Consider the following 25,355-nt stretch of genomic DNA (forward strand, 5'->3'; position numbering starts at 1 on the left):
GAATTTTATGTCAACTTAAACTGCGGAAGACAAGCAGTAGTTCAATTCTGTGTTTTCTATTCAAAACTTAAGGTACTCCTAGAGAGAGAATTTGAGTTGTTTGATAGGAGAGTGAAGTACTACTGTGAGAATAAATTCAATATGATTGTGTACCACAGACAATCTCAGCAACTGCAAGTCGTCGGTATGGTGAAGATTCTAGGAAACAATGATTTCAAGGAGTTTGCGCATTCTCCCCATGTCTGTGTGGGTTTTCTCTGGGTGCTTCAGTTTCTTCCCACAGTCCAAGGATATGCAGGCCAGGTGAATTGGCCTTGCTAAATTGCCTGTAGTGTTAGGTGCATTAGTCAGAGAGAAATGGGTTACTCTTCGGAGGGTCAGTGTGGACTGGTTGGGCCGAAGGGCCTGTTTCCACACTGTAGGGAATCTAATCTAATAATCACTTCGATGTCTTTTTATTTGGTGAACAGAGGTATATAATATGCATCTGGACAATAGGTTAGAATAAACTATTTCCATTGCTGATAGGATTGAGAATGAGTAGGCACAGATTTGGTGTAGTTGGTAAAAGAAGTGATGAGAAAGTGAGGACTGCAGATGCTGGAGATCAGAGTCAAGAGTATGGTGCTAGAAAAGCAGAGCAGGTCAGGCAGCATCCGAACAGCAGGAGAATCGGAGTTTTGGGCATAAGCCCGTCATCAGGAATGAGGCTTGTGGGCCGGGGGGTGGGGGCTGAGAAATAAATGGGGGCAGGGTGGGGTTGGGGGGGAAAGTAGCTGAGAATGCGATAGGCAGATGAAGATAGAGGGGAACGTGATAGCTCAGAGAGGAGGGTGGAGCAGATAGATGGGAAAGATGATCAACAGGTCAAGAGGGCATTGTCGAGTTGGAGGCTTGAGACTGGGATAATGTGGGGGATGGGGAAATGAGGAAACTGGTGAAATCCACATTGATCCCATGTTGTTGCAGGGTGCCAAGGTGGAAGATGAAGCGTTCTTCCACCAAATGATCAAATATTTTGGTTGATCGAGATTCACCTAATGAATGTAGAAACACATGCTAAGTATTATAAATGTAATACAGGGGGTATACATACCACTATTAGACTTTATTTACAGCATAAAGCACTTAAATAGTAATGCAACTTTGCCTGAAATAAAACTTATTGGCAGAGAGTCTTCTCATTCACACCCTCCACTACTCTGAGATTGATAATGCAGCGAACCTCTGGTATTTAAGGTATATAATTATCAAGCACGCTGGTTCGTAAGTCGTCACTTAAAACAAAGTTTGCTGTACTTTATAGGATATACAAAGATTTCAATTCTTGTGGTTTACACTTGGCCATTATTCCTTTAATAGGCACAGGAAATGCTAGAGAAGCTCAGTGCGTCTCACAGCATCTATGGAGTAGTTTGGTATGACAGCTTTTCAGAGCAGAGTTGCTGCCAGGCCTCTGAAGATTCCCCAACTTTGTCTATGTTTGTTTTGAATTTTCAGCATCTGCAGTATTTCTTTATTTGACCATCATTCCAGTACCAACGAAAACACATGCAATGTGCCTCAACGGCTACTGCACAGTAACTCTGACCTCCATAATCATGAACTGCTGTGTGAGATGCTGGTAATGGCCCACATCAACTCTAGCCTCCCAGTCTGCCTTAATCCCCTGCAATTTGCCTACTGGTTAAACTGGTCCACAGCAGGTGCTATTTTCCTTGCCCTACACTCATCCCTGGAACAACTGGATAGCAAGGACACACGTCAGGCTCCTACTCATTGACTACACCTCCTATGCATCAACTACAGTTTCTCCTTCAACACCATAATGCCTACCAGACTAACTTCAAACCTCCATGGCTCAGATCTTGCCTCCGCCCTCAGCAACTGGATCCTCAGCTTCTGACCCACAGATTGCAATCAGTGAAGATAGACAACCTCCACAATAATCCTGAATACTGGCACCCCGCAAGGATGTGTTCTCAGCCCTCTAGTGTATTCCCTGTACACGCACAACTGTGTAGCCAAATTCTGCATGAATGGCATCTGCCAGTTTTTGACAGCACCACCACAATGATGAGTGAATATACAAGGAGGAGATGGAAGGCTTGGTGTCATGGTGCAATGAGAACAATCTGTGTCCACAAAACAAAAGAATTTATCAATGACTTCAGGAAGAAAGGAGGAGCACTTCCCTTATTTATATCAGTGGAGCTGAGGTGGAGAGGGTCAAGAACGTCAAGTTCTTACGAGTGACGATAGCCAGCGGTCTGTTCTGGACCTCCCACATAAATGCGATGGTCAAGAATGGACAGAAGCACCTCTTCCTCAGGCAGTATAGGAAATTCAGCCTCACCAACCTTTACAGATGCACCACAGAAAGCATTTTATCCAAGGTGCACAACGGCCTGGTATGGCAACTGCTCTGCCCAGGACCGTAAGAAACTGCAGACCAGTGTGCATAGCCCAGACCATTATGGAAGCTGGAGAAAGTGAGGACTGCAGATACTGGAGATCGGAGTAGAGTGTGTGTGGTGCTGGAAAAATACAGCAGATCATGCAGCATCCGAGGAGCAGGAGAATCGATGTTTCGGGCAGGAGCCCTTCATCAGGAAATTATGGAAGCCAGTCTACTATCCATGGACTCCATTTCACTTGTTGCCCCAGAAAGGCTGCCAACATCATCAAAGATCCCTCTCACCCTGGTAATACTCTCTTCTGACCTCTCCCGTCAGGCAGAAGATAGTAGCGCCAACAGGTACAAGAACAGCTTCTTCACTGCTGTTGTTAGACTGCTAAATGGACCTAGGCGAAAGTGAGGACTGCAGATGCTGAAGATTAGAGTCGAGACTGTGGTGCTGGAAAAGCACAGCAGGTCAGGCAGCATCGGAGGAGCAGGGCATTCGATGTTTCGGGCAAAAGCCCTTCAGGACCTCTCTAACTTCAAATAATATTAATTTTGCTGATGTTGATCTTGCTTTGTGCATCTCGTTTGCAGCTGTAACATTGTATGCCTCGCTCTAAGTACCCTGTGATCTGTATATCTTTGTTTGTTATGATCTGCCTGTACTGCTTGCAAAACAAAACTTTTCACTGTACTCTAGTATATGTGACTATAATAAATCAAATCAAAATTTGGACAGTAAAAATTTTATTTAGCCATGTCAATGTTTTAATATTGAATATGAAAAAAATTCAGTATCTGTAGATTTGGCTGTGTAAAATTATTGCACAAGTTTATTGCATGCTAAGCCATTTCTGCACTAGCAGCAGAGTTGGTCAGGCATCAAACTTATAAATGTGTATCTATATGTTTTCATTTCAAGCCTAAAGAGCACAATCTCAGTAACATAATGCCTATTCCATTAGTTTTAAAAAAAAAACAGCCTTTGCATGATCAGCAAATTGTCAAATCAGATGCTTCAATAGTTTTGCTAAAAACAACCTTCATAGCATTAACAGTTGTTTAGTTTGTCATTTTCTCCCCTTATTCTACCTTTTTTACTGTGATAATTAGATGCGTATTTTGAATAACAAATGAAACTTGCGCACACTATATAGTGGAAAGGTGCTGCCACACGCATCACACTTGCATGGAGAAGGATGAATAATACCTACACCTGACTACTTAAACCATAAAAGTAAACCTGGAATAGTTTGCTGGCATGTGCTATCTGAATACAGTGTGTAAAGAATCCAAATGCATGTCTTGTATGGGCAAGAGTCTGCTGATTCAAGCAAGGATTTTCTGTTTCTTGTCCTTGCGAAAGTATATCAAGTCTCTGTTAGTGTATATCAGATCGTACCACAAAGGATATGAAGACTATAGCAGTAGACTGCTTTTTGGAAGTGAATATAGATTGGACAGAATCTCAGATTTGTGACGCCGACAGAAGCCTTTTAAGCCCATTATGTCTGTAGTGGCTCTCTAAATGAATAATTCACTTATTGCTATTGTTGTGCCTTTTCTTCATGACCCTCCACATACTTCCTTTTCAGATAACCATCTCATTCCCTTTTAAATGCTTCAGTTGAACTTGTGTCTAACATACTCTATGCCTTTCAGACCTTGATTACTCACTGTATGGAAAATGTTCCTCAGATCACTTTTTGTTTCTTTGTCAGTTTATTTAAGTCTGTTGTTCTGGAGCCTTTCTGGAGTGTAAACTGTTTCTTCCAATCTGCTCTGCTCAAACCTCTGATTTTGAATACCTCTGTCAAATGTCCCCAGAGCATTCTCATCTTCAAGTGAAACAGTACTAACTTTTTCAATCTATCTTCATAATTCATGTTCCTTATTGCTGGAGCCATTCTTATAAACTTGCTCGTGGACAGCTTGATTGATTTTGTGGTGAATCAAATGCAATTTAAATGAATGAAATGTAAAGTGCCTGTCCCCCAACTAAAGGTCTGTCCTCAGAGCTCCATTTCCTCAGCTTTTTCTCATTTAAAAAAAAACTGCTCTGTTTAATTAATTGTCAGATCTTGTGTGAAAATTATTTTTAATTATCCTGTTCAGGCATACTGTAATCTAGCTCTGAGGCAGGTGAGACTTGAACCTGGACTTTCTGATATCAAGGTTGTGCCCAAGAGCCTTCCACATGTGGAGATCCAATGATCAGTTTAATAATCAGTGCTTATTCTATAAGTGAGTATTTGTACATTAGGATTTCAAGCCTGTCTAGTGACTAATTGACATACTACATCCTTTTGTTTGCATCATGGATCTAAACGACAGTTTCACTTAAAAGCTTAGAAATAGCAAAAATGAAATGGATGGTGCAGCAGTGAAGGCCATTTTCTTCAATGGCTTCCAGACTAATATAGATGAGGTTTACAGTTATTTGCCTGTACAAGCTTAAAACTAAACTTATTTTCTACTAAACATGGAAGAGCGACTCAAATTTGCTGTTAATTTGTTCATACTGGGGAGGTGTTGGCATAGTGGGAATGTCGCTGTTAGGGATAGGCAATAAATGCTGGCCTAAACTGCAACGGACACATTCCATGAACGCATTTTTACAAAGATTGTAATTTCACTTGACACTAAGTAAATCAATTGTGCACAAAATGGAAAAATATTAGTGTCCGTAGATTCCTTGAAGATGAGTAGTGAATTGTTTTCTTGAATTGATAAAATCTATATTTCACATTCAATTTTCAATATTCATATTACACACAGTGCTGTTTTGGATGTTTAAAATGCATGTTCCCTTTGCTGAACTTGGACGTAAAGGTTCTCATTTTCTCAAAATAAATTGGGTGGAGCAACTATAGATTGTATGTTATCATTTTGTCATAATTAACATTCTCCAAGACTAATACGAGAATCCAGAAAAAGTATATTCCTGTCAGGGTGAAAGGAAAGGCTGGTAGGTATAGGGAATGCTGGATGACTGAAGAAATTGAGGGTTTGGTTAAGAAAAAGAAGGAAGCATATCTAAGGTATAGACAGGATAGATCGAGTGAATCCTTAGAACAGTATAAAGGAAGTAGGAGTATACTTAAGAGGGAAATCAGGAGGGCAAAAAGGGGACATGAGGTAGCTTTGGCAAATAGAATTAAGGAGAATCCAAAGGGTTTTTACAAATATATTAAGGACAAAAGGGTAACTAGGGAGAGAATAGAGCCCCTCAAAGATCAGCAAGGTGCCTTTCTGTGGAGCCACAGAAAATGGGGGAGATACTAAATGAGTATTTTGCATCAGTGGAAAAGGACATGGAAGATATAGACTGTAGGGAAATAGATGGTGACATCTTGCAAAATATCCATATTAAAGAGGAGGAAGTGCTGGATGTCTTGAACCGATAAAAGTGGATAAATCCCCAGGACCTGATCAGGTGTACCCAAGAACTCTGTGGGAAGCTAGAGAAGTGATTGCTGGACCACTTGCTGAGATATTTGTATCATTGATAGTCACAGGTGAGGTGCTGGAAGACTGGAGGTTGGCAAACGTGGCGCCATGTTTAAGAAGGGCGGTAAGGACAAGCCTGGGAACTATAAACCAGTAAGCTTGACCTTGGTGGTAGGCAAGTTGTTGGAGGGAATCCTGAGGGACAGGATGTTAATGTATTTGGAAAGGCAAGGACTGATTAGGGATAGTCAACATGACTTTGTACGTGGGAGGTCTTGTCTCACAAACTTGATAGTGTTTTGAGGAAGTAACAAAGAGGATTGCTGAGGGCAGAGCAGTAGCTGTGGACTTCAGTAAGGTGTTCGACAAGTTTCCCCATGGGAGACAGATTAGCAAGATTAGATCTCATGGAATACAGGGAGAACTAGCCATTTGGATGCAGATCTGGCTCAAAGGTAGAAGACAGGGTGGTGGTGGAGGGTTGTTTTTCAGACTGGGGGCCTGTGACCAGTGGAGTGCCACAATGATTGGTGCTGGGTCCAGTACTTTTTGTCATTTACCTGAATGATTTGGATGTGAGCATAAGAGATACAGTTAGTAAGTTTGCAGATGACACCAAAATTGGAGGTGTAGTGGACAGCGAAGAGGATCAGGGCCAATGGGCTGAGAAGTGGCAGATGGAGTTTAATTTGGATAAATGCGAGATGCTGCATTTTGGAAAAGCAAATGTTAGCAGGACTTATACACTTAATGGTAAGGTCCTAGGGAGTGTTGCTGAACAAAGAGACCTTGGAGTGCAGGTTCATAGCTCCTTGAAAGTGGAGTCGCAGGTAGGTAGGATAATGAAGAAGGCGTTTGGTATGCTTTCCTTTATTGGTCAGAGTATTGAATACAGGAGTCGGGAGGTCATGTTGCGGCTGTACAGGACATTGGTTAGACCACGGTTGGAATATTGCGTGCAATTCTGGTCTCCTCCTATCGGAAAGATGTGGTGAAACTTGAAAGGGTTTAGAAAAGGCTTACAAGGATGTTGCCAGGGTTAGACCTCTCTGGAGAGGCTGAACAGGCTGACGCTGTTTTTCCTGGAACGTCGGAGGCTGAAGGGTGACCTTATAGAGGTTTATAAAATTATGAGGGGCATGGATAGGGTAAATCAGCAAAGTCTTTTCCCTGGGGTCGAGGAGTCCAGAACTGGAGGGCATGGGTTTAGGCTGAGAGGAGAAAGATATAAAAGAGACCTAAGGGGCAACTTTCTCACGCAGAGGGTGGTACGTGTATGGAATGAGCTGCCAGAGGAAGTGGTGGAGGCTGGTACAATTGCAACATTTAAGAGGCATTTGGATGGGTATATGAATAGGAAGGGTTTGGAGGAATATGGGCCGGGTGCTGGCAGGTGGGACTAGATTGGGTTGGGATATCTGGTCGGCATGGGCGGGTTGGACCAAAGGGGTCTGTTTTCATGCTGTACATCTCTATGACCAATATTTATTGTACAAATCGTTGGTTTTGTTGTCTTGAGCAATAATACAGTATAAAGATTATTTTAATTGGTTGTTATGCACTGACGCAGTTTGTTTACTTGGAGAATATTTGTTCACTGTTTTTTCCTAAGTTGCAAATGGGAGTTTCAGATCTCAACCAGGTTAATTAGGGAATGGTTCAGCAGAGTCAAGATGTGTCCTCAATATGTTGGGAGGTAGAGGTAGAAACAATCTTGTTTATCAAACAAACTTGATCAGTCTCACTTAGTGGCTGACTTTTTTTTTAAAACTTTCATTATTTGAACCTATTTATTTCTTTTTAATTTTTTTCATATGATGTTAACTTTGACTGTCAATATTTGTTCCTCATTTCTAATGGCCCTCAAAAGTGGCGGCTACTTTCTTGAACAGCTACTGAATGTGTTGTATGTATGCTATAGTGCTGTTACTCCTGTATAGTTGGATTCAATGATGTGACTGGCTAAGGCATTTGTAAGGGCATTGATAGTCAACCATAACTGTAGTTCTGATGTTACTTTGGGCCAAATCAAATTGGGGCATTTGAGAGGAAGATGAGTTGGCAACAATCCGATAATTTCATGGTTCCCATTGCTGAGATTAGTTTCTTATTGCAAAAGAATTCATTTAAAATCCCCCACCTGCAGTAGTGGAATTTGAACTTGTGTTTCTGAAGCACACAGGTTTTTGAATTACTGATCTGGTAATTTTGCCACATTATTTACATTAGTCAAATGAAAGGTATTTAGAAATGGCATAAGTGTATTAGAAGCAAGTACAAGATAAAACCAGGCATAATCACATTTAGTAATGTATTAACAGGAAGTTGTGTATAAAATACTAGTGGTTTAACAATACAAACCTCAAAATTTAGAATATAATATGAAAGATGATTAGATTAGATTACTTAGTGTGGAAACAGGCCCTTTGGCCCAACAAGTCCACACCGACCCGCTGAAGAGTACCCACCCATACCCATTCCCCTACATATACCCCTGCATCTAACACTGTGCAATTTTTAGCATGGCCAATTCACCTGACCTGCACATCTTTGGACTGTGGGAGGAAACCGGAACACCTGGAGGAAACCCATGCAGATCACATCTGTGCCACCCCGTGGCACGGTGGCACAGATGTGATATGCAAGCAGTAGAGATAAGTTCTAAATATAGCCCATAGGAAGAGAGATAATATGAATATATATTTCATAATTTCAGATGACTTTTCAGGAAACAAGACCTGGTATTCAGATTTATTTGTTTCTCTTTTAGGAAAATCCTCACTGACCATTCAGTTTGTTGAAGGGCAGTTTGTGGACTCGTATGACCCTACAATAGAAAACAGTAAGTAATCAGTTTTCTAATTTTTCTGTGAAACTTTCACATTATGCTCAACTCATTAAGTTTCAGAACTCTGTTCTTTGTAAACTGGTAAAAAAATGCATGTACCCAGTTTTTCCTCTTGCGCTTGTTCTAATCTTCTAGTAATAACTTATGTAAGTGAGAAAGCTTCTGTTTGAACAAGTGTGGGTAGATAAATACAACTGAACGGTATGCTGTTGTACCTTGAACCTTGTATCCTTCACTGTTGATACCCACCTTCCAAACTAATTCTTTAGTGCACAGTGTCTATCTTGATTATGAAACTTCCTTCTTCTTCACCATTGTAATGGCTGAATTTGTGGAATTTGAGATGCGGGTTATGGTAGTTTTCAAATCCTCCCGAAAGATTGCGAATGCCAAACTGAGTTCTTGTGTCAACGTTTATTGAATACTGTATTCTGGCAGTTTTTCACTACATTTTAAAAGAGGTTTAATTCTAAGTCCTTTTGCACTGGCATTTATTTAGATTAGACTGCAGGCGAAGATGATCTGTGAATTGCTTCTCTGCATTATATATAACCCCTCAATGCTGAAAAATTAAATTATAGTTTCAATAATGGGATAATGGACCCAAATTTAGGAACATAGGTGTGGAAAGCTGACTTAAAATTGGCTGTTGTCCAGATTCTGATCAAAATGATCAATCTGAAAGTGATTTTTAAGAATTTTGTAAGCTTTATTCTGGGGGGGTGAGCTACAATGGCTGGGAAAGTATTTATTGTCCATCTTGAGATGTCCTGGAGAAGATAGTGGTAAACTGCCTTCTTGAATCGTTGCGGTCTACTTTGGGTAAGTTTACCCACCGTGCTGTTTGTTAGGTAGAAAGTTGTGATTTTGATCCAGTGACACTAAGGAACGGGGATATATTTCCAAGTATTGCTAGCCTTGTCTTTATAGATGTAAATGGCCATAGTTTGGAAGGTGCTGTTTGAGGAGACTTGGTGGACTTCTGAAGTGGCTGTCAGTGTGCATTGGTGGTGCAGGTGTGAATGCGGTGCCAGTCAAACTTCTGCTTTGTCCTGGATGTGAGAAATGTTTTCAGAGTTGCTGCAGCTGCACTTATCTAGGTAAACGGGGAGTATTCCATCACACTTCAGACCAGTATTCCCTCTAAGCCAAGCAACTGTGTGCATGCAGCACCTTGACATTCTGCGATTGATGTGCTGGCACAGAACAAAGCATTCTGGTTCCAGAAGTCACTGCCTTGTGTGGACCTCAGATCTGTGCCTCTATTCCTGATAAGGGGCTTTTGCCCGAAATGTCGATTCTCCTGCTCCTTGGATGCTGCCTAACCTGCTGTGCTTTTCCAGCACCACTGATCTAAACTCTGGTTTCCAGCATCTGCAGTCCTCTTTTGCCAAAATGTTACGTGCCACTTGTCAGCCCAAATTTGGACATAGCCCATGTCCAAATGCAGCAAGAAAAGGACAATGTCATTAAGTATATTCAAAGCTGAAATAGATTTTTAATCAGTTGTGGGGATTCAACAAAAAAGGTTGAGTTGAGGATTATCAGTTGATCCATGATCTCATTGATTGGCAGAGCAGACTTGGTGAGCCAACCAGCCTACTTCTGCTCTTCTGTCTTGTGTTCCTGTGGTTCATCAGGCATGGCCTACTTGTCACAACTCCATGCTAACTTTCTCGTTTGAGCTGAAAATGGCTAAGGTGTTTAGCTCCTTATTTATTTATGAACTCTGCTAATTTCGCAACAACAGATTTTATACTATCTGGTCCTTGACTTCACTCTGGTGTTCTTAAATAGTGGTGAGACATGCAATTTTCCAATCTGAAGAACAATTCCTGAAGACAATATTTGTGACATCTGCAGTGTGTTCTCGTACTTTATTTAAATTTCTACGATGAAAATCATAGTTTGTCAGTCATTTGTAATTGTTTTCTTTATTATTATTTTGACTTTGTTCTTTTTGGTGAGTCCATGTCCCTGATTTCAATATTAGCGCTCTCATCTTAAATATTAGTGTTAGAACTCTCAGAGTTTTCATAATTTTTCATTTTATTATTTTTTTCAATTTTGGTTTGAAACGGGGAACTGAGGACTGTGAGCTAAAGATGACCTTTTGACCGAACAGCAGCTTGTATGAAAAAGCAAAACAAAGTGCAGAATAAATAAGTTGTTATGAAAACAGAAATTGCTGGAGAAATTCAGCAGGTCTGCCAGGATTTGTGGAGAGAAACCAGATAGCAAACATTTGGCCAGTAATGGAGTCAGTACTTGGGGAATTATTGTAAGTGAGTATGGAAGAGAGTATGGTCATCAAACAGAGCAAGCGGCCAGAAAGTTTGGATTAGCTTTTCGACTGTCCTTCTGTGAGAAGGAGTTTGACTATTGTTGCAGTGTGAAGTTTCAAGAGCATCCTGCCTAACCTCCCATTATGAGCTATTGAAAGTTCATAGAATAGAAAACAAGTTATAAGTACCACTGACTTCCTCAGTGAAGTGTAAAGGCAGCCTTGAATATTGTCTTCAGAAAATCAACCAGGAATCAACTGTATATGCCTGATCAAGAATGGATTCTGAAAACTGATTGATTGTTATCTGGCCAGTTTTGTGATTTTATTTTATTTATCCCTTAACTTTTTTTTTTGTCTGTCTTTTCTGTGAATGGGGCTGGCAGAAAAGGTTATTGGGTTTAAATTATAGCCATTGATTTGATTACTTTGTTTAATTTTGCTCTAAGTTACTGTCGTGCTAATCTTTTATTTGTTGAGAAGAAGAGGAACACCTATACAAGGTATTCGCCAAAAACGGATACCCGCGCAACTTCGTCAACAGATGCCTAAGAGAAAGACCACAGAACGAGGACATACCACAACCAAAAGGACTAGCCACACTACCATACATCAGGAGCATCTCGGAACTGACAGCCAGACTACTGCGACCCCTAGGACTCATAACGGCACACAAACCAACAGCCACGCTCAGACGACAACTCACCAGAACGAAGGACCCGATACCCAACATGAGCAAAACTAATGTAGTGTACAAAATACCATGCAAGGACTGCACAAAACACTATATAGGACAAACAGGAAGACAGCTAACAATCCGCATACATGAACATCAACTAGCCACGAAACGACACGACCAGCTATCCTTAGTAGCCACACACGCAGACAACAAGCAACATGAATTCGACTGGGACAACACTACTATCATAGGGCAAGCCAGACAGAGAACAGCCAGGGAATTCCTAGAGGCATGGCATTCATCCACAAACTCCATCAACAAACACATCGACCTGGACCCAATATACCAACCACTACAGCGGGCAGCTGAAACTGACAACCGGAAGCGGCAGGGACAGACCACTATAAACACCGGAGGAAACATCAAAGAAGCGCTTCGCAGGAGGCTCCCAAGCACTGATGATGTCGCCTAGCCAGGGGACGAAACGTTTGCAACAAAAACTTCCAGCTTGGCGAACAGAACCACAACAACGAGCACCCGAGCTACAAATCTTCGTACAAACTTTGAATCTTTTATTTAACCTACAAATCTCACGTCTACAATTCATTGCAGAATCTGGGATTGGTTATTCAAAAGTCTGGTTAGGAACCCATTGGCATCAATTTTGAGTGTGTTTGAAGGTGTTAATTTTAGTCTGCAAATGTTGATGCAGAGAGGCTAATTTGATTTGGTGGTCTAGCTGTGTTGTAACACGAGTGCAAAATAATTATTCTGTTCTCACTCACATTATTATTACAGAGGAACGAGATGGATGGGTAGTATTTCATTCGGATAATTGATTATTTGGTTAATTGATTCAAAGCCTCTCCTCTGGGGCTCAGTTTTCTGAAGGTTCCTTTTTCCTTGCTCTGCCCACCTTGCTCCCTTTCTCTGTCTCAGGGTTTGTTGCTGAGCAGACACAGACTTTTGTGTGTAAGGGACCTGCAGCTATGTTGAAGCATCCCAGAACCCCCCAAACACAGACACAGACACACACACACACACACCAGTTCAATGGGATCGACACAGTGAGCACTTGCTAAGTCTGCTCCCCGTTCAGGAGATGAGTGCTCTGCGCGTGAGCCACCCTCAACTCCACCCCCAGGGCAGCGGGCTGTCACCAATAGAAAGACTGCCTTTTGGGGAGGGGGGGGGAGATGAATCTCAAAATAACACACATACAGACACGCAGACAACACACGCACATACACAGACTCACACTTTTTGACAAGGTCCACCATTGCCCTATACAGGACAATGTTGGAGAGATTATCTGGGGAAGGGGGTTTAGGGTACACATCTGTGTAGAACTCCAGGGAAAGTGTGGGCCACGAGACAGGGTGGGCAGTCAGTCATTTGGAGATGGTGCCTGGGCTCCCATCGATGTCCAGGACTGTCCTCGGCAGGATTTCAGTAGACCGACTTCATTTTTAATCACTGTAAACAAAAGACGCAATCGGTGTTGGAAACATCTCTTTGATGCAATGCTTCTATTGGGACCTTCAGGCCATAACATAATCTGATATTCAGGTAATCGAGGTTCGTCTACATTAGTTTTAAAATATTCCACATTGACCATTCTGCCTTTCCTAATGTATTTAAGGTTTTGTGTGTTAATTTAAATGTCTCTTGTAAGTTTCTTTTCAACTTCCCTGCCTCTTACCCCTTTTTGTTTGTTTTCCTCCTGTTCACCAAGATCTATTCTATTTTTGTACGCTTTGTCTTTTAGTTTTTATGCTATCTTTTGAGTCCAACTGATGAGTAAATTTCAGATTCCTGTAAACAGTAAGTATCCATTGACCCTAGTATAATATCTGTGGATGGACCAAAACAAGTTTAAATTCTGTTGTGAAGCCTATTGTGGTCAAATAACTTCTCAACACACTTTTGAATGATTGGTGCCAATTAGAATTTGCCCAGTACATGGGGAGCTGTGGTTCAGCAATATGTTTGGACCTTTTAGGAGAGGATGGAGAGCTAAATTAATTTTGTCAAGTTGACCATTAATCATCATTATAAACAACTTTTGCATTCAGCTCATCTGTAATTTCACCATGCATAGAATGGAAGAGGCAAAGCTAGTTAAATTTGACACTTAAAGCTTGAGGCAGTGGGTGAAATAAGTGGGAAGTCATTTGATGCCTTCAGATAATCCTAAAAGTTAACCATATAGGGCCTTTTGGAACTGAGAGACTGGAATTCATACTAGACTTGGCATTGGAAGGGAGTGGAGAAATCATGACCAAGAACAGCACAGCATTTTATTCTAGTACTGTATAATATTCCTGGAATTATTTGGTATGAAAGTTGGACTGGTGAAAACCTAAGAAATAGTGCAGTAGTGCTTCAGCAAAATTGTGTTTTGGAAATGTTATAGTCATTGTTATTGACCACATATATTGTAATTCTATGAAGCATTACATTTCAGAATTAGATCTACTTGTATATTATTGGTAAATTGCAGTTTTCTATTCAGTGAGTGAGTAAAGAAGTTAGTTAAGAATGTAAGAACAGCAAAACTTCACCCATGAGCTTGATTGAACAAAAGATTAATTCTGTTGATTTATAACATAGCAACCATCCAGAAAGTGAAACTCAACTAAGCAGTCCTAAGACTGATGGTGAGGACCAAACTGTTATATATTTGAAGTATGTTGACTAATTCTGGCTGATTACAGCAGTAATACAGTGGCCTGCTATTTTTCCATTCAGTCATTAAGTTAAAACCTTTAATCTTCTCCCTTTTGCACCAGAAATGCTTGCATTTCAAAAATAAAAGTCTGCGTTTAAACTTTATCCAGCTTTCTTTTTTGCCCATTGCTGAACAACCAAGGACGAAACTAACAAAAATAATAGCACCTACCACCATATAACGTGAATGTACAGTCCTATAGCTGCTTCAGCAAAGACCTTCCCTCTATCATAAGGTCAGAAATGGGGATGTTTGCTGACTGCAAAATGTTCAACACGATTAATGACTACACTGATATTGAAGCTCTCCATGCCCAAATTCAGCAAGACCTGAGCCACCTCTAGTTTGGTCTGATAAATACCAAGTAACATTCATGGCACGAATGACAAGTAATGACCAACTCCAACAAGAGAGAACGTAAGGGCAACTATTTGGACGAGAAAACTAAACTGGCTGCAGTGAACTAGGACAGTAAGTTTGGGTATATATCATAGAACATTACAGCGCAGTACAGGCCCTTCAGCCCTCGATGTTGTGCCACCCTGTCATACTAATCTGAAGCCCATCCCACCTACACTATTCCATGTACGTCCATTTGCCTGTCCAATGACGACTTAAATGCACTTACACTTGGCGAATCTACTACCGATGCAGGCAAAGATTCCGTAGCCTTACTACTCTCATCAGTAGAGACTTAGTTGCAGATATTTAAGAATAATTATAATGCTCAATAAGTATGGTCCTATTAAAAGAAAAATTCTAAAAAGGGGATCTATCATCTGTGGTTAACTAAAGAAGTTAGGAAAACTTGAAGAAAAAAGCACAAAGATAAGGGTCAGCTCAGATAGTCCAACACAATATAAAGAGTGGCAGAGAATGAGTAAATGGTTAATCAGGTGGAAAAATTAGTATGTAAAGAAGTTAGTTAAGAATGTAAGAACAGCAAAACTTCATGGTACTTAGAAGAAAGTTTGTAAGTGAAGTTAGTCCTCTGAAGAGTAAGAATGCAGAGTTCAGAGTTAAGATGGCTATGGTGGAAAGAGTAAATAAATTCTTTGCTTCACTGTAGAGGGCAATAATTGCAAGGGAGAGAGGAACTTGGTGAAATTGGGGTAGTAGTTCTAAACAAACCGATGCAGCCAAGTCCTATAAGTCTTCAGGTTCAGACAAACTTCATCTTAGAGTCTTAAAAGCTAGTAGATATGTTGTTGATGTTCTATAGTTCCATTGATTATGGAAAGAACCAAATATAAGCCCTCTATTTAAGAAGGGCAGGAGCTATCAGCCAGAAAACAGGAAACTCTGCCTGATAACCTGACATCTGTGGTGGGGAATGTGTTAGAATCAGTTATTAAAGAATTAAAGCTGAGTACTTAAAAAAAAAAAATCAAGGTAATTTCTAAGAAAAATCCCATTTAATCACTTTAATACTGCTCTTTGGAAGTATATCGTTGTAGTAGGCAAGCAAAAGGCTGGAAGAACACAGCAAGCCAGGCAAGCATCAGGAGGTGGAGAAGTCAACGTTTCGGGTGTAACCCTTCTTCAGGACTGGGGTTGGGTGTAAGGGAAACTACAAGTAAAGGGTGGGGTGGGGGAGGTTGGTGCAGGGTGGTGAGGTAGGAATAAGTGAACACAGTTGGAGGATATGATTTGTTTGGTAGAAAGGAGGGTAGCATGTAGACCTTGGATCCAGAAAGCATTTGAAAAAAGTGTCACATCAAAGAAAATAAAAGTCAATCTCATAGGGGTAACATATTGCTATGAATACAAGATTGGCTGGCAGAAAACAGTGTGCATGAATAGGACTTTGAATGGTTTGCAGGATGTGACAGGTAGACAGTGCTGCAGGAATCTGAGTCCTCAAATTTTTTTCATTTTAGCTTTTATATCAGTTTTTTTGAATAAAAGGAGCAAAGCTATAACAGATAAATTTGCAAAAGTATGTTGTAAAGACCAAAAAGTTGCAGACAGATATGTTTAGTGAGTGGGCTGGAATCAGACACACGGATTGTAATGTCAGAACATGTGAAGTTGTTCACTTTAGCAGTAAGTATTAAAAAGCAGAGTATTACATAAATGAACAGCAACTGTGAATTTCTGAGGTGCAGAGAGATTGAAGTCCATAAGTCAAGGTTAGCATGCAGCTACAATATTGTAACCAAGATGGTGCTGGAGAATGCGACTTTGTACACATTTCACCCTACTCAGGTACTCCTATGCTTAAATACACGTGACAATAAAATCTAATTCTACGTCTAATCAAGAACGCTAGTCTGATAGTATGCTTTATTTTGTGAGGTATTGAACATAAAAGTAAGAATCTTAAACTTCAATGATACAGAGCAATCATGAGACTACACCTTGAATACAATTTGCAGTTTTGGCTTCCTCAATTAAGGAAGGATGTAAATGCTTGGAGGTAGTTCAGAGGAAGTTTACTAGATTGTGGACAACGTGGATGTTCAAAAATATTTCATCTTGTGCATTGCTCCAGAACTATAGGGCATTATTTTAACATCAGAGATTGCCCTTTTAGGACAGAGATTAAGATCCACCTCTGAGAGTAATGGAGACAATGTCATTGAATGTTTTTAAGGTAGAGATAAGTGATTGTTTGGCAGGGGAATCAGGGACCCCCTTGAACCCACTGTTGCTAGTCATTGGCTAATCTGTTTGTGTTTTGAATTCCACATTCCCAACCACCCCTGATTAGCCTTCATTCTCTGCTTAACAAGAATCAATCTGTGTCTCTTAAATGTATCCTGTGATGTTGCCTCAGCTATCTTTGGAGTTGGAGAGCTCCAAAGTTTCTCAGCCATCTGAGAGTGCCTGGGTATTAGCTAGAAAAAATGCTCTCTTTCAGCCCCTCACAAAGAAATGTACCTGATGACAGAGCTAATTTTTAACAAATCAGAATGCTGAATTCAAAAGACTGATAAATACACAAATTAAACAACCATGATTTCTGGTTAAATCTTTTCAAGGATTCTCTAAGAATGTTCAACCGTATATACATTTCAACTTTCTTTTATGCTGGATACTATCCTTTTTCAACTTTGCACCTGTGTACTTATGCTCAACACGAAGTCTTTTCATTCTCAGGTGAACAGTCGAATCAATTGCTCCAGCTTCCACCAGAGAAAATGTTGTAATTAACTCTTTACTGATACGTAAGACATTCTGTAATTCTGTTTTAATTACAGAGAAGTATAGCCTCGTGCTAAAAGAGCATGGATCTTTGATGCAGTCAACTGAGTTAGATAGAGGGGAATAAAGGGAACTGATTAACTCCTCCTCAGCTAATTGTGACAGTTGTTTGATTCTAAACTTGTTTAGAACCAGAGCTTGCATTGTGCCTGCAAAATTCTTTTATTCTCATTTTTCCGTGATAGGGGGTTTTGCTATGTTTGAACAGGCAGCTTAACATGGGGCTGAGGAATCGAACACATGGAATGCCTTTTCAAGTTTCATAAAGTAGAAAAAGGCCACAGGGAGGTTTTGGTGAAATGTAAAATCTCCAACTGGTTGCAAGTTGTATGTCTAAGTCTGGTAGTGTAGGATGTAGTATTATAGAAATTTCATGACTTTAGCAGCAAATAAAACTGCAAATAAAAATATAATACCATTTCTTTAGTGACACTTAACCTAGCAACCATCTTGAAGAAAACTTAGTAACATGGGATACAATGCTATCAACCAGTGCAATCTGTCAATTTGCTTTCTTGGAAATATCAGGCTTTGTTATTGTTCAGAGTTAAGTATGTTTAAATTTAATGCAGTTGTTCTGTTTGTATATACCAAATGCATCCAAAAATTAGGTAATATTCTTCTGGATTATATCAAATTTCTGGCTTTTGTATCTCTATTTGCCTGTCTTGCTTTGTTCTCTGTTTCAACATGTGTAATACTCCTCTTTTGAAGTATTTGTGACCAGTCTAAATGTGAATCTGCCATATTATCTGAGGTGTCTTCCTGCCAAATGAACTGATGTTTTGCTGTCTGGAGTTCACAGTGCCACCCTGGCTGTTGCTCAGTAACACTTAGTCTGTTGGTTCTCAGTGTTTTGCTTTATGTTTGCAAAACCACAGGCTGAGTTTAGTTTTACCTAAAATGCATGCAGTGATAAAATCTGGTTGTTTTGTAATACAGCACAGATTGGTCATATCAACCACTGCTTGTTAGAGCTACAAGAATCCCCAATTTTCAAAGATCTGGCTTATGAATGCTTGATCCTATAAAGGAATATAATTTTACAGATCCAATGTGCAAACATTTCCTGTACTTATGAACAACTACTTTACATTGTCCTGCTTGTCTTCTGACTTAGGTATAAGTCAATGACTTGAGAACGGAACATGTTTGCAACCCAAGGACTGCCTGTAATTAAGTACTACCATCCCTTTATCCTTTTGCCATTGTCATCACGTTTCCCCTCTCAGTCAAAGCAAAACGCTCAGAGGCACAGTATAGTTTTACCTCCTTCATCTTTATTCCCGGCCCTGGAGGGAGAGAGAACAATCACCTGTATGCACAGATACATGAGTTCATGGTCTTCTCTGGAAAGCATTTTGCAGGGAGGAGCATCCAGATAAGGCAACATACATATTAAATTGGGTGACCGTGAAAATCAACGAGTATCAATAGCAGAGACCAAGCCCTTTACTATTGTACAATGAATGTTCTTAACCTTGTTAACTGGATTCATACAATGGATACTTTTCCCCTTACATACTGAATGCTTCCAATATTGTTAAATCGCTCTACATAATGACTGCTTTTCCACCTTGTTAACCCATTACCCTTGCCTCCAGCACCCCATGTTAACTGTAAGTTCTTATCTGGTCTGAGTCATGCTCAGCTGAACCTCCTTTCACAAAACTCAGAATTTGACTCTTCCCTGCCTGCTTATCCCCATACACATTCTCATCATGGACCTGCTAAATTGAATTTGTGATGCATTTAGTTTATGACAGAAAAATAATGTAATCTTAAGTGATAACAAGGTTGAATATGTAAAGTTTAAAGTAGAACTAGAAGAAGATATTGTGGCAAAAAGATAGATAATACACTAATACTTAACAGTAAAAACTATTCCCCAATGTATTTGTGCCTGTGTTTTGAAAATCTCTGCTATCAAGGCTTTGACCCCCTCTTCAACATGACATTGCTGCAACTACTAATTTACTTATCAACATCTTCAACTTTGGATTGAAATGAAGCCTTTCCGTATAAATGCTGACCATTCCCCTAGTCTGACTTTCAACTCAAGTTCACAGAAGGCAGACTAGAAACAATATGGCAGACAACCGGTTTAGCCACCATCTACTACCAGATCAGCTAAAATAATACCGGGTTCTTCTCTCATCTCCTAAAACTCCCATTATTCGAACATCGTTCTGGAATACAGAGCTAACCCTGGCTGCTTTTCAACTCTGCAAATGTCTTTTGAAACCCTATTCCCTGTTTTCCCCACTTGCCTGATGTAGTGTGCAAGGAGCTCTGGATCTGTCATTAAGATTGAGGCAGTTTGATTTGTTGGCTCTACTAAGTTCCCTTCCACTAGTGCACTTAGCTAAATTTCCTTTAAGGGTCCTCCTTCTCCTAGCCTGCAATTGCATCTTTCTCTACTTTTTTCTGTCTTCAGTTGCCCACTCTACAAGCTCATCTTGTGCTTGAGATCCACCATCTGTTTCCATGATCCTATTCCCATTAGACTACAGATCTCCCAACCTGGTCTCTCAAGTTAGTAGGTATTGTGAACGGTTTCATTCTCTAACAGTGTACTGTCTTTGTGTCTCCTTTTACATCTGGTGTCATCACCTTGCTCCTCAAACTTTAAAAAACCCTTGACCCCCTCAGTCCTTGCAAATTACTATCCCACCTTCAACCTTTCTTTGACCTCAAACATCTGTGAACATGTCAGCTTGAATTGCTCCAATTGAGGTTCTATTGCCTCAACATCAAAACAGCTCTTAAAGTTGCAAATGACAGTGTGCATGATGGTGACCAAGTCAATATTTTTCTCTGTCTTCTGAACCTCTGCAGTTTTGGATATAGTTGACCACATCATGCTTCTTCAGTGCCTCCCTGCTGTTGTCTTATGAGATGAAATTACACTCGAGGGGTTCTATTCCCACCTAATCAAAGCTTTAAAAAAACACTTGGGCACTCTAGCCGTCATGAGCTGTTACCTGCCCCCCCACCCCCTCAAAAGGAAGAATCATTCATTCTCTCTATTTCTCAGCAGTATGGTGTTCCTTAGTTGACATTATTTAAATCATAGCATTAGTTTTCACATCTATGCTAATGACACCTACTTTAGCCTCACATCACTTTGTTCTAAATGGTCAGATTCCTTGTATAGCACCTAGTGCTGTTTGCAGAAATTTTCTCCCATCAATACTCTGGCCATCTTCACCACTCCAGGGATCCCCAGCAGCATAGATGCCAGTCTTCAATCAATTTGAATTTCTCCACCTGTTATCAAGAACCAGTTAGAAACATTGGATACTACAAAGATAATGGGCTGTGATAATTTTCTGGCAATACTACTAAAGACTTCTGCAGAACTTGTTGCACTCCATCCAAGCTGTTCCAATACAACTATAATGCTACCATCTACTTAACCATGTGGAAAATTGCCTGAGTCTGTCCTTGTCCACAAAATTTAGAACAAGTGCAACCAGGGCAATTGCCCCACATCAATCTACTTCCATAGACCCCAGTATTCACTTCCTTATCTCCAGATTGCAACAGGTAGTTTGTGATAGCGGAGCCAGTTTTATGGAAAGGTTGATAAATATTTTTCTGTTTGCAGCGCCAAATGTTTTTTTTAAATATTTTTATTGAAAGTTTAACATGTTTTTACAAGTTTACAAAAGAAAACTTTTTTAAAAAACCCAAGTATAAACATTGATATACAATTATATCTTAAATAAATAATGACCAAAATCTATCAAACAGAAAAAAGAGATACCGAGAGAAAAAAAAACAAAACTCAACTAACTACTCATCTAACCTACAACTAAGCAGAGTGTATAATTAAGTCTCTTACATTATTCAAGCGAAAAAAAACAATGGATAACACAGAAATTGAGTAGTGAAATACATGCTCGGAATGTGTTAACATCAGATCGTAACAAAACCCGTATTTGTGCAGGATTCCTCTCCCAAGGGGCCACGGACCAGCCAGGTCCACCATCTCAATTAAATAAAAACCCTTATTAGGATGACTGAAATATCTATATTTGTGTAATTCAAGAAGGGCTCCCATATTTTATGGAATAATTCAGTTTTCTTTTTGGTGCACCATATTTGTAAGGAAGTCGGGGGAATATATTCCATAATTGTTCTGTGCCAATTCGAAAGTCCATGAGGGCCCTCAGCCACCCAATTTACCAGAATATTTTTCCTTGCACAGAAAGAGAGAATGGAAAATAATCTCTTCCCTGTCGAAATTTCAAGTGTTCTTTATCCAATAAGTGTGTCCCCTGTAGGAGAGCTATATCAGCCCTTTCTTTCTTGAGGTTTGATAATTTTTTTTTTCCTTTTGATTGGTGAATTACTCCCCGTGACATTCCAGATGGACCATTTAATCGACTGATCAACCAAGAAACCCTATCCAAACATCCCGAGCATAGAGCATATAAAATTCACAAAAATAAAGGCTCTTTAACACACTCAGATCACTATAATAAAAAACTATTTCTAAATAAAAAAAATAAAACGTATTTAAACGGAGATTTTCCCCCTTGTTCCCACGGGGCATCACTTCCTTTCCAAAAGCCCATCATATCCTCTCCCAACCAGTGCCCCATCCTTGACCCAGGCACCCCACAATGAGTACCCTCCCTCCCTCTCCTCCCCCCCCCCCCCCCCCCCCCTCACACCAACACTGGATATATTTGGTAATGTTAATACCATGTATGAACATATATAACTATAAAATTACAGTCTCAACAAATAATAATTAAATATAGCGACACAAAATAACGGGGGGAAACAACCCCGCTCCTAAAGACAGAGAGATAAAATAGGATAAGGTAACCACTTCCCCCCACCTATATTAACTAGGCCCCCTGGCCTATATATATATATATATATATATATAATCACTCCCCGGAGATAATATTAAACAGTAAGGTAATGAAAGGAAAGAAAAAAGGGGGTAAACTGGGGTGGGGGGAGGGCAAAACAACATCAATTAACTCTTACAATTTATCTAAGAGAGTCCATAAATTCCTTGGCCTTCTCCGGCAATCCGAGGTTGTACACAGACCCTTCATGGCTGAAGCGTAGCATAGCTGGGTAGTACAAGGAGTACTGAATGTTTGAATTCCTTCAACGTTTCTTTGCTTTGTCAAATGCCTTCCTCTTTTGGGCCAAAACTGGGGGAAAAGTCTTGGAATAACATAATCTTGGATCCTTTATAAATCATGGCTTGGGGATCTTTCCCAAGATTTCTGGAAGCTTCCAAGAGCATCTGCATCTCCTTGTAGCTCTGCAGCCGGAACAGGACTGGGCGGGGGCACTGGTTCAAGCCGGGCCCACGCATTGCAACCCACATAAATGTCATACGAGAATTGACTCCTTTCTGGCTCCCTCGGCCCTTCTGAATTCGCTTATGAGTTGTAAAATTGGGAATATAGCTATCTCTGATCACGCAGCAGTGTATTTGGAGGTTAAGGCCAAGAGTGAAGGGCTAGGTTTGCACAATGGCGTTTGGACCCTTTTCTCCTTAAGGATTCCAAATATGTGGAATAAGTTTTGAAGGAGTTTCAGGAATTCTTGACTATCAACTCAAACACAGCTAGTAGTCCATCTATGCTATGGGAGACTGCTAAGGCCTTTGCTAGGGGATTAGCTATTTCCTATTCGGCAAGCCGGAAACGATAGGAGGAGGAACAGCAGCGTCTACTTGAGACGTGGTTGAAAGCTGCCGAGGCAGCACATTTTGCATGGCCTTCAGTGACTAAGCTACAGCAGATCACGGCACCCCAGGCTGCCTTGAATTTAATACTGACACAAAACACAAAGAAAGAACTTGCTTTTGCTAGACAAAGGCTGTTCAAATGTGGGAATAGGCCAGGGAAGTCTTTAACTTCTATTAGAAGTCTATTACTGCAATCAGAGACAGCGCCGGGGTCCTTGCATACGATGCTAAAAAGATTAATGAGGCTTTTCAGAGCTTTTACTCTGAATTGTATTGATCTGAAGGTTGTGAGGCCAGGAGGGCTAAAATGGAGACCTTTTTTAAGAACCTGGATCTCTCAGGTGTAACCTTGGAACAGGCCTCCCTCCTTAATGCCCCCTTGACAGTTCAGGAAATACAGTAGGCAGCTAGGCAACTTCAGAGTGGGAAAGCACCTGGCCCTGATGGTTTTCCGGGTGAGTTTTATAAAGCGTTTATAGGGAATTTGTCAGGGCCGATGCTGGAGATGTACAATCACTCCTATATGCATGAATGCTTACCACCATCTTTGAGAGAAGCTATTATTTCCCTAATTCTTAAGAAGGGGAAGGTACCTGAGGATTGTGCCTCATGCAGGCCCATCTCTCTATTAAATTCAGATTTCAAGATTTTGTCCAAGATCCTGGCACTGAGATTGGAAAGGGTGTTGCCCCATATTATTAAAGAGAACCAGGCAGGCTTTATAAAGGGCCGTAGGTCCTCCAATAATATTAGAAGGTTGCTGAATATGGTCCAAGCTTGTCAGCAATGATCAATTCAGGGGTTGGTGATTTCCTTAGATGTAGAGAAAGCATTTGCCAGGGTGGAATGGCCATATCTTTTTTTATGTCTTAGAATAGTTTGAGTTGAGCTGGGTCTTTGCTTGGTGGGTAGAGGTCTTATATCGCCACCCTCCGGCCACGGTCATCATCAACGGGTGAAGTCTGGGAATTTTAGGATTGGTAGGTGTAGTCGGCGAGGCTGCCCCCTCTCACCGCTGTTGTTTACATTGATGGTAGAGCCGCAGGCAGAAGACAATCGTCAGAACATCCACATAACCGCTCCGGAAGTGGGATTGAGGGCACACAAAATTACACCGTATGCGGATGACCTCCGTACCCCATTTGATACAATGTATCAATTCATTTGGGGCTATTTCAGGATATAAGATTAACTTTGCAAAATCAGAGGCTATATCTTTGGGGAACCTTAAGGATGTGCCAGAAGTTGAAGTTACCTTTTAAGTGGTTGCTGGCAGGGTTCCGATACCTAGGCATTTTAATTGCGCCCAAGTTTAATCTGTTATTTCTGACTAACTTTGCTCACTTGCTCAACAATATTAAGCAAGATGTCCATAGATGGAAGGCTCTTCCAATTTCATGGCTGGGCCGAATATCTCTCATTAAGATGAATGTTCTTCCTCGTTTGCTTTATCCCATGCGTATACTTGCGACAATGTTTCCCAGGTCAATGCTGCGGAAGCTTATGGGGTGGTTTGGTTCCTTTGTCTGGCATCGTGGGCGGCCCCTCATCAAACTTACTAAATTGGAGTTGCCTCATGGAGGGGGAGGGTTTGATTTCCCAGACATCAGGAGATATCAATTGAGTTCCCTGCTATCCTTTGTCTGTGATTGGGTAACTAACGATCCAAACTCAATATGGCTGGATATCGAGGCCTCCCAGGCAAAATGCCCTCTTATGAACCAGTTGTTCATGGATAAGATGAGGACAGTTATGGACCACAGCCGGAACCCCATTGTCATTAGTACAGTCAGGCTTGGAGGGCGATGCGTCAGAGTGAGGGTTGTTTATCCAAGACTTCGCCACTTACACCTATAGTTGGCATGCCAGCATTCCGACCAGGGATGATGGGCACAGGGTTCAAACTATGGGCAGCGAGAGCAGTTTCTAGTTTGGGAGACTTGTTTGAGGGGGAGGTTATAATGTCTTTGGAGCAACTGAGCCGCAAATACGGGTTGCCCAGCAGAGATCTTTTCAGTTTTTTTCAG

At 40.7% G+C, this 25,355-nt stretch overlaps 1 protein-coding gene across 1 annotated transcript in view; it reads left to right on the forward strand.

Annotated features, from left to right (window-relative positions):
- Window positions 1–25,355, forward strand: part of rheb (Ras homolog, mTORC1 binding) — a 113,736-nt gene that overhangs the window by 42,203 nt on the left and 46,178 nt on the right. The window contains exon 2 of the mRNA XM_043690757.2: window positions 8,625–8,696. Within this exon, the coding sequence (XP_043546692.1) occupies window positions 8,625–8,696 (72 nt within the window). The remainder of the gene's footprint in view (window positions 1–8,624; window positions 8,697–25,355) is intronic.

This window comes from Chiloscyllium plagiosum, unplaced genomic scaffold (assembly GCF_037043375.1).
Source record: "Chiloscyllium plagiosum isolate Xiang-an unplaced genomic scaffold, Cpla_swu_hap1 HiC_scaffold_5, whole genome shotgun sequence".
Classification (NCBI taxonomy): domain Eukaryota; kingdom Metazoa; phylum Chordata; class Chondrichthyes; order Orectolobiformes; family Hemiscylliidae; genus Chiloscyllium; species Chiloscyllium plagiosum.